Source organism: Takifugu flavidus, chromosome 4, assembly GCF_003711565.1.
Source record: "Takifugu flavidus isolate HTHZ2018 chromosome 4, ASM371156v2, whole genome shotgun sequence".
In the NCBI taxonomy this organism is placed as follows: domain Eukaryota; kingdom Metazoa; phylum Chordata; class Actinopteri; order Tetraodontiformes; family Tetraodontidae; genus Takifugu; species Takifugu flavidus.
In genome coordinates this window covers 17624541-17634860 of record NC_079523.1, presented here as the reverse complement: position 1 = coordinate 17634860, position 10320 = coordinate 17624541, and the positions used below count along the sequence as shown (strand labels likewise).

Below are 10320 nucleotides of genomic sequence, written 5' to 3'. Positions count from 1 at the left end.
GGAGGGGGTATTGCTACCTGACATGATCCACTCACTTGATTTAAACGCCGATGTCCGGCCCTAAAAATCTTTACTTACTCGACCTTCCTGCAGTTCCTCACAGCTGGAATCAGGCGACGTCGTCCCTCCTCTGAGGTGTTGTACTGCAGCAGGTTCAGCTCATCCAGAACCTCCTCTGACATCTGCAGCAGGTAGGCCAGAGCTGAACAGTGGAACACTGACAGTTCCCTCTCTGATATCTCCCCTGACTTCAGGAACTCTTGGATCTCCTGATGGACTGACTGATCCTTCATCTCCATCAGACAGTGGAAGATGTTGATGCTTCTGTCTGGGGAGATTTTATCACTGTTCACCTCCTTAAGGTTGTTGAGGACCTTCTGGATGGTTTCTGGGTGGCTGTTCCTCTGATCCAACAGTCCACCCAAGATCCTCTGATTGGACTCCAGAGAGAGACCATGAAGGAAGCGAACAAACAAGTCCAGGTGGCCATTTTCACTTTTGAGAGATTTCATTAGTTCTCTCCTGAGGAAGTCATCAAGAGATATGGCTGGATCGTTATTTGTAAACAACCCAGCAAACCTGGAAAAGCGGTTTGGTTTCGAATATTTTAGGAACTGATTTATAACCGCTGTGTCTTTCCTGGTGTAACAGTGGAACATGTAGACGGCAGCCAGAAACTCCTGAACGCTCAGATGAACAAAGCAGTAGACTGATTTCTGGAAGATCGCACTCTCTCTCTTGAAGATCTCTGTACAAACTCCTGAGTACACCGACACCTCGGAGACGTCCAGTCCACATCGCTCCAGGTCTTCTGAGTAGAACATGATGTTTCCTTTCTCCAGATGTTCAAACGCCAGCCGACCCAACTTCAGAAGGAGTTTTTTATCAGCCTTAGTCAGTTCCTCTGGTCTCTGCTTTCCTCCATACTTCTGCTTCTTCCTCTTTATCTGAACCCTCAGGAAGTGTGAGTAGAGGTCAGTCAGGGTTTGGGGCAGCTCTCCTCTCTGGTCTCTGGTCATCATGTCCTCCAGAACTATAGCAGTGATCCAGCAGAAAACTGGGATCAGACACATGATGTGGAGGCTCCTGGAGGCCTTGATGTGTGAGATGATTCTCTTGGACAGATCTTCATCACTGAACCTCCTCCTGAAGTACTCCTCCTTCTGGGAGTCAGTGAAGCCTCGTACTTCTGTGATCCTGTCAACACACCAGGGAGGAATCTGATGGGCTGCTGCAGGTCTGGAGGTGATCCAGATGAGAGCTGAGGGAAGCAGGTTCCCCTGGATGAGGTTCACCAGGAGCACGCCAACGGACGATACTTGTGTGACATCAGAGATGAGCTGATGCTTGTTGAAACCCAGTGAAAATCTGCTTTCATCCAGGCCATCAAAGATGAACAGAAGTTTCCAGACAGTCAGATCTTCTGCTCTGATCTTCTGTAATGTTGGATGGAAAACATGAAGCAGTGAGAGAAGACTGTGCTGCTCATCTCTGATCAAGTTCAGCTCCCTGCATGAGAGCGGAAGCACCAGACTGATGTCTTGGTTCTCCAAACCTTCTGCCCAGTCCAGACTGAACTTCTGCACTGAGAAGGTTTTTCCAACGCCGGCGACACCGTTGGTCAGAACCACTCTGATGTGTCTCTGTTGCTCAGATAAGACTTTGAAGATGTCCTGGCACTTGATTGGAGTGTCCTGGATGTTCTTCTTGGAGGTTCTCTCAAGCTGTCTCACCTCATGTTGTGTGTCCACCTCCTCACTTTGTCCCTCAGTGATGTAGAGCTCAGTGTAGATCTTGTTCAGCAGGGTTCCACTTCCTGCTTCATGAGTTCCTTCAGTCACATGTTCACATCTTCTCTTCAGACTCATCTTATGACCTTCTATCACCTCCTGCAGATCACTTCCTGAACATAAGTAAACCAATGATTTCCATCTATAATAAATCATCAACACAACTACAAATTCATGACATCACAAATTAAATCTCATATTGAACAGTTTTACTTTGTTTGGGCTTCATTTCAGCATCTCCAGATCTGCTTCCAGATTGTGAACAAGAGGACTCTCCTGGTGGAGCTGACTGGTCCCAGTTTGACAGGATGTGCTCCCCCCTCTCACTATGAAACACATCTCTATTAGTCCTTTGATTTATAGGATGAAAGAACCTGATCAAGACTCAATATTGTTCCAGCATTTATGTCTGAATTCATCTTTTAGTTTAAACCTGATTCTTGTTTCTAATCAACAATATTCACATTAAGTCTGTAACTATATGACTGTCTGAGGTTTAAGTGTTAAACATCTCCAATAATAAACTCACAACCTGCTGCTGTTAATGTGACTAACAGCTGCACACAAACACATCATCACGCTTTAGTTTTCTTACATTTTCTCTGAACTTCTGAAGTTTATTATTTTATCTTTGGACCCGTCACTCTTCAGGGACACCCAGCTGGGCACGGTGGACTCTGCTCTGTCCTCGTCCATCCTGAGGAAACATCAGAAATAGTGATGAGACTGTGATGAAGGTAAATAATCTGGAGAGGTTGTAGTTCAATAATCCCAATTCACTGCATTTTTATCAAACAGGAACATTTCTAATCCATTCTGGATAACAACTGAATCACTAAATCAATGATGTCTCTGTATCATTTTCATGTTTTCAGAGTTTAAGCTGCTTTTTTTAACTGTTCCCTGCAGTGAGAAAAGAACTGGCACCTTTTCCAGCCCCTCATCCTGCAGCACTGAATGTGCTCTAAAGTTCTTTCCAGAGCAAACGTCTCTGCACTTGCAGCAACATGTTGTAGTCATGGATCCGTGAGGAGAACCGGATACAGGAAACGCCCCCACTTTGATCCCAAAACCCAACTGGTGGCCAACGGTGGTCCGGCAACGACGGGGACGCTGGTCCATCGGGCCGACAACACTGGTTTTCCACAGGCCAACATGGTGAAAGGACTGTCTTCAGCTCAGCCACTAAATTATCTGGTGCTACATAAACATACTAGTCAGGACTTTTTAACTTCCCTCCTTTGTTCCCCTCTTCAATTATTTCTATGATCCAAGTCCTCAAAGATCACTGCTCTATTTAAAATAGATGAAAGAAATGACACCCACTCCTGCATTTCTTTCACAGTGGTTCCACAACATAGAACAATAAACCACTGTGAGAAAACGTGCAACATGAACCCAAAATCCTGTTGGTGTCCTGTGATCCTGTGTGGATTTATTTAATTATTTTTAAAGTTTATTGTCTTAAATAATACCAAAATATCCAGCTGTAACCTGGACTGTTGAACAACTCTAATAACTTTATGAGCTTTTCACCTGTCACAAAATGTCGCTCTTCCTGCTTCGTCTGAAGAGAATAGTTTCACTTTCACTTTTAAAACCTAATCACAGCTTTATGGCGTATATATTACTACCATTAAAGCATTCTGGGAGGGTTTAAAGTTCTTTTAGAATCAGTAGCAAAGAGCAGAAAAATAAACTAAACTTCACTTAGAAAGACTATTCAACTATAACTAAAGCCAGACTATAAGAATGTTAAATAAGACCTATTCATTTATAATGTATAATGATGTTTTGTGCTAAAACTAAATATGAAGTCTCATTGATTCAAATCTTGATTTTATCTCCAAACACAACTGTCAATTATTTTCAATAATACTCTTCGTTTCCACTCACCTTGTCGGTCTTCAGTCTTCCTGCTTAGTCTGAAAGGAATACTTTGAAAAACTGGTTTGTTGGGTTCCCAGTTTCTGGGAACGTTGTTGCGGGTGTCTACCTGCAGGGGGCGTGGAGGAGCCGCTCATCAGCCACAGCTGGCCCCGCAGACACACGCACCTGCGGTCTCTCTTCAATCTCCCGTTAGATTTAAGGACAGAACTCCCGTCTGCCAGCGGCGGAGGGTTTTCATCACCAAACCCTGACTTCTGTGGCTTGACTATTTTTGAGAGTTTTCCTAGCGGACTTGTTTTGGACTCTCTCGAGGTCTCTCCGCCTCTCTGTGAACGCGGACCGAACTGTTCTTGTTCACTTTAAAATAAAGACGCTTTTCGGACACCATTCTCCGCCATTATTCAACCTGGTTAACTAAATAAGATTTATGATGCTTGACAGATTTGAAAGACTTGTAAAAGCAGCATATTTCTGCAGCCCTGGAGTCCAGGAGGAGCAGCAGAGGTCAGAATGTGTCGGAGCGCGTTTAACTATTGTCTGCAGTTCCACGCGTGTCCACCGGTGGCGGTAAAGCACCACATGATATTTCTCTATTTTGGAACTTCTTCAGCTGCGTTGAGCTTTAAATCTTCACCTGCCGCTCCCTTTAAGCTCTAAACGTTGCGGTTCTGTGTGTAGTTTGTTGGTTTAAATATTTCTGATGAATTCTGATGACGATGAGTGAAACTGTCAATGGCCAATAGAAAGTTCGTCCATTGTTCTACTGCGTCACACATTTTCATTATTTATTGTCATTTTTGGGTCTAAACTGGACCAGTCTGTGAGCTGTTTTGCTCTTTCTGTGGACCAGATGTTCCAGGCAGGTTCCATCATCGGACACATACGGAGACAAGTCACGTGACAACAGTCAGCCTTTAGTTCTTTATTACAGGAGGATCTGGTTTATATACAGACACGTATCTGCTAAATACTAAAAAGTCTATGAACCCAAAGTACTAAAAAGTCTACGTCCACGCACACGCGTGTATTAAGTTTATACACACGTGTGCGCGTACGTGCACACTGTATATTCATCTAATAACTGTTAGTTTCTAAAACACCAAAGTAGAGTCACTGAGGCACGGCTTCACCTCCTTTACACCGAGGTTTCCCTGAGCAGGTGTGATGAACTGTTGCAGAAGGAAAAGCATGGAACATGTTAATAACCGGACAAAAAACACTCAGGTTTATTGTCTGACGGCATCAGTGTCTCTGGTTGCATCTGTCTGAGGAGCATTGTGAAACCAGGAGCAGTGTAAATGAGGGGGGGGGGGGGGGGGGGGGGGGGGGGGGGCAGTGAGTGGATGCTGCATTCATCAAACACACAATAGTCAGAAGTGTTGGCGCTTGTGGCGCAGTCATTGCGAGGAATAACTTGCGTTATTATTATTCTCGACGGAGGAAGAAATCACACCTATCACTCGGTCATCATTGGACCGGAACTAACACGAAACTTTATTGACAAATCCACATTTATACAGAACAGTGCAGTGACGTATGAGATCACATGTCAACACCCCCACTTGATCTCGAACTGTACAGACTGTGCAGCTTTAAACAACTTCTATTCTTACATACATTTTTTTTTTTTTCCCACCAATATAGTATGTGTCTATAGCTTTACACACCGAACAGATATTTCACAAATTTCTGCATCTTGAACTTTGTCATCGGTTTGGTCATGATATCGGCGACCATATTCTGTGGGACAATATTTGATTGTTATCTTTCCATCACTTAGAGCTGAGCGAACAAAATGATAACGAATGTCAATATGTTTGCTCCTCTGACGGCTCACTGGATCTTTGGAAAGAGCAATTGTTCCTTGGTTGTCTACGAAGATGGTAACTGGTGTCAACATACACTCATTTCTATTTCACTCATTAACTGTATCAGATACAGACTCTCCTGTGTGGTTGCAGCCAACGCCACATATTCAGCCTCACATGTTGATAAGGCAACAGTGACCTGTTTCTTAGATTTCCATGAAATAGGCGGTCCGCTGTCAGTTAAGCTCACACAAAACCCTGTGGTGCTTCTCCTGTCACTCAAATCGGCTCCCCAAGCAGAGTCGCTGGAGGCACTGATCTTTAGGTTTGTCTTTGATTTTCCATAACAAAGTTTGTGATCCATTGTTCCCTTCAAATATCTCAGTACATGTTTGGCAGTTAGCCAGTGTTTTTCATTTGGTTCAGATAAATGCTGTGATAATCTGCTCACTATCCAAAATAAGTCAGGTCTTGTACATCCTTGCATCAACTGGATCAGCTTCACTGTGATGATCGAGCTTTTGTTCACATGGTGTAGGCCTTAATTTACAGTCAAACGTTCCAAATTTTTCCAGTACCTTACTGATATATTTGCTCTGGCTCATTTTTATAACTCCTTCACCCTGTTCAAAGTCAATGCCTAAAAAATGTCTTATTTTTCCGAGGTCTTTCATTTTGAATTTTGCAGCAAGTGTTTTCTTGGTATCGGATAGTAATTCATCATTAGTTGCAGCAATAATAAGGTCATCGACCCATATTATTAATATTGCTCTCTCTTTTCCTGCTTGCTTAGTGTATACACAATGCTCGGCTGGATTTTGCACAAAACCATTTTTCCATAGGTGGTTACTTAGCATCAGGTTCCAATTCCTACCGGATTGCTTCAAGCCATACAGTGATTTGTTCAGTTTACACACGAGTCTTTCACCAATGTCTGAGCGTTGCTCAAAACCTTCGGGTTGTTCAATATACAGTTCACAATCGATAGGAGCGTGTAGATAAGCTGTCTTGACGTCCATCTCACATTAAGATCATGTTGTGCTGCCACTTGCATCAAAGCACGAATCGAAGTCAGATTTGCTGTTGGAGAGAAAGTTTCCTTGTAATCTACTCCCATCACTTGGTTATAACCTTTAGCAACATATCTTGCTTTGTAGGTCTTTGTTTCATCAGCACTATTTTTGATGGCATAGACCCACCTACCCCCCACTGCATGTTTACCTTCTGGTAGACAAGTCAATGTGACTGTATCATTTTCATTAAGAGAGTCTATCTCTTCTTTCATAGCTTTAGCCCAAGCATCTGAGTTGGATGAACTAATAGCCTCTTTGAAGGTTTGGGGTACATCATATGTTCTGTAACAATAGTCAATATCCTCTGTTAACATCTGGTCGCTTATTTCAGATACATAATCAGAGAGGTACAACGGTGGTTTTCTTTCTCTTTTAGGGTATCGAGACTCGCAACCTCCTCCCTCTACCTGAATTTGCTGTTCATCAGAAGTCTCTGTCAGAGAAATCCCTTTCTCTTCTTCCATTAAATCTGCACTTGGCATGGTAGACTCATCTTCTTCTGTCAACATCATCGCCAATTATTGTCAGATCAGTCTGGGTTTCTTGTTCAGCAACATTTCTTGTAGCAAACTTGACAAGTCGATGCTTCATTACTTTCTTTGTATCTGGGTAATAGACTAGATACGATGGACTATTTTTGTCGTATCCCACAAAAATTCCCTTATCACATCGTGAGTCTAATTTCTTTTTGTCATGTCTATATGCAAAGCATGTAGAACCAAAAATCCTCATCTTGGACAGGTTTGGTTTCTTTCCTGTCAACATGAAGAAAGGGGTTTGTTTCGTCCTGGTATTGAAACACCTGTTGCGTATCACCGCAGCAGTCACTACAGCGTACGTCCATAACTCTTTTGGTAGGTTGCTTTCTATGATCATGCACCTCGCCATGTCAAATAAGGTTCGCCAATTTCTCTCCGCGGTGCCGTTTTGATGTGGTGAATACGGTGCGGAGGACTCGTGTCTTATGCTGTTTTTGTTAAGCAAAGCTTGGAATTCTTTTCCTGTGAACTCTGGCCGTTGTCTGTTCTAACACACTTCACATTTCCATAAGGAGCAACATCAGCAAAAAATCTTTCAGTCGCCTTTACCGTGTCATTTTTAGCTTTGAGAAAATACACGAATACTGTACTGGAATAGTCGTCAGTAAATGCTAGTGTATATCTGAATCCACCTTTAGCAACTGGATCAACAGGGCCAGCTAGATCGGCATGGACTAGTTCAAGCGGTGATTTTGCTCGTGTATCTGGCTCTCTGTTCCTGGTTTGGACAAATTTTCCTTGTGTGCAGATATCACAACTCAGTTTGGATTTATCCACTTTACCCTTAATCTGCATTCCCTCTACGACATCCTGTAATTTACAGACATCTTCATAATTACAGTGCCCGAGGATTCTGTGCCATGTCTGAATATCAGTACAACTGTTACAACTGTCATCAGTTACATCATTTACAGTATTCAAATAATAGAGTCTGTTGTACTCTTTGATGTCAAACCTGGTCCCGCTCTTGTGGATGAGTTCACTGTGGCCTTCTCTAAAGTTGACTGAGGCTCCATTGGTCGTCGCCGCCTTTACGGAGAAAATGTCCTGTGGATACGTCGGAACGTAGAGCGCCTTCTTCAGCGTGGCTTTCATCCTCTTCCCCTCGCGATCCACCAGCGTCGCCTCGGCGTCGCCTCTCCTCAGCGCCGCACCGTTTGTTCTCGTGCCACGGCCAGTTCAACTGTGTGATTTTGGGGCTGGAATGACTCATCAAACTTAAGGAACTTTTGTACATCCGTTATTATATGCGAAGTCGCTCCAGTGTCGACCATGAGTCCCCTGTGCTTCAGGCCAAGTTGACATTCACTCACTTTAAATGCGTACGATTGTTCCTCACAGATGTCATCTGCTGCTTGTTTTATGTTATCCTTTTTTTGCGTCGACACGATGCATCCTTGTGTGTAGAACTTTTCCAATATCCACACCATTGTGTCTTCCTTTCTTGGCGCTCATTTGGACATACACGCGCCTTATGTCCTTTCTCGCCACACGTGTAACATGTAATCTCTGGACATGCATGTCTCTCTCTGCGTCTCCAATCTGAGACAGGTGCAGCCACTTTCATGATGTTGTCCTCAGAAACCGTGCGAAACTTTTCCGTGTCCTCAAAACTTCTTAGCTTTGTCTTGAAGTCGGAAAAAGTTAGATTATCATCTCCTTGAGTGATATGGATGGAAAATGGTTTATAGGCCTCTGGTAATCCTTTTAACACCATGGCAATCAAGAGCCCATCACTGAGTGTCTCGTTAGCATTTCTTAGAGCTGTTATTGCCGTCTCAGCCCGGATAATATAGTCCGTGACACTTTCACTCACCGCTTTCTGCAGGGATGTTGGCTCGGTGTACAGGCTTATAATACGGGGTTTTCCTTTACCGGCATAATGGTCCCTTAATATCTTAAGGGCTTTTCTCCCGTTGTCAGCCGCCTCTCTCATAATAAGGGACAAACTTTTATCGTCCAAAAACTGGATCATTTCGGCATACGACTCCTCGTTCTTCAGGATATCCGCCTCCACGTTGTCCGCGGCGGGTTCATTTAGAAGAGTTTCTTTTAGCCCCAGTAGCCGCATGTGTGCTAACAGCTTCGTCTCCCATAATTCGTAGTTCGCTCGTATCTGTCAAAACACAGTCTCACCCATCGGTTACCTACATCTTGCCTGGGCCCATAACCTGTTGGCGCTTGTGGCGCAGTCATTGCGAGGAATAACTTGCGTTATTATTATTCTCGACGGAGAAGAAATCACACCTATCACTCGGTCGTCGTCGGACCGGAACTAAATGAAACATTTATACAGAACAGTGCTGTGACGTATGAGATCACATGTCAACAGTGACAAAGCAAAATGGACAACCTCCACCAGAATAAGTGTTTCAAGAAAATAAGTTTGAGTGTATTAACTTCAAAAGGCCATTTTCTTGCACCTGCTCTCGCTTACGGCCATACCACCCTGAGAACGCCGATCTCGTCCGATCTCGGAAGCTAAGCAGGGTCAGGCCTGGTTAGTACTTGGATGGGAGACCGCCTGGGAATACCAGGTGCTGTAAGCTTTTTGCACTCTTCCACTGGGTCAGCAGAGGCCGCCAGTGTTCCTGATAATTATCCAGCCAGATGTAATTCACTTCTTAAGTACTTCTAACATTGAGATTTAATGTTGCATTATTGTAAATATTGTATTGTTAGATTTAATATTTTATGAGTGTGTATGTGTTTATGTGTGTGTGTGTGGTTGTGTGTGTGTGTGTGTGTGGTGTGTGGTGTGTGTGTGTGTTTAAATAAAATTGAATTTCCCACTTTGGTCCACACTATTGTCAACATTTCTGTCTTCGCAAAAGCCAACTCAAGGCGGCAGATTCCTGAATTGAAAACAATATCTAAAGAACTCGAGAACTTGAGAAGAGATTTGAAACCTATCGTGACCAGATGTTAACACATCGGTCCTTCACCTCCCATTTAACAGCTCTCACTCCATGTTGCTGCTGTTGCCGGACGACATGGCAAAACTGGAGAATGCAATTTCTGCCGCTCATGTTACCAAATGGATGAAATACAGGTGTGGAATTGCATCACATATAAAGAGCCTTAAAAAAGAAACATTTGCCTTGTAGAGTCTCACTTTAATCCTCCTTAGAATGTTTCTGAATCCACTCTTAAAATAAAATAGGTGGCTGAATAGCACAATTTTAATCTGGTTTGATACAACACAACACTGGATGATCTC

The 10320-nt window shown here is 43.4% G+C and overlaps 2 protein-coding genes and 1 non-coding gene across 11 annotated transcripts in view; 1 reads left to right on the top strand and 2 right to left on the bottom strand.

The window, feature by feature from the left end:
- Positions 1-2501, bottom strand: part of LOC130523564 (NACHT, LRR and PYD domains-containing protein 12-like) — a 99758-nt gene extending 97257 nt beyond the window's left edge. For all 9 annotated transcript variants that reach the window (XR_008949915.1, XR_008949914.1, XR_008949913.1 and 6 more), the window contains exons 1-3: positions 2386-2501; positions 2004-2116; positions 79-1903 (exon numbers count right to left, since the gene is read on the bottom strand). Coding sequence is in view for 6 of the 9 variants with exons in the window: in XM_057028909.1 (XP_056884889.1) it covers positions 79-1903; positions 2004-2116; positions 2386-2486 (2039 nt within the window). In the remaining 3 variants the exon portion in view is untranslated. The remainder of the gene's footprint in view (positions 1-78; positions 1904-2003; positions 2117-2385) is intronic.
- A 2838-nt stretch (positions 2502-5339) lies between these two features.
- LOC130524015 (uncharacterized) overlaps positions 5340-10320 on the bottom strand; it is a 6595-nt gene continuing 1614 nt past the window's right edge. The window contains exon 3 of the mRNA XM_057029710.1: positions 5340-5420. Coding sequence (XP_056885690.1) covers positions 5340-5420 — 81 coding nt within the window. The remainder of the gene's footprint in view (positions 5421-10320) is intronic.
- LOC130525088 (5S ribosomal RNA) lies at positions 9532-9649 on the top strand. The gene has a single exon (XR_008950368.1). It is a non-coding gene; the product is annotated as a 5S ribosomal RNA (ribosomal RNA).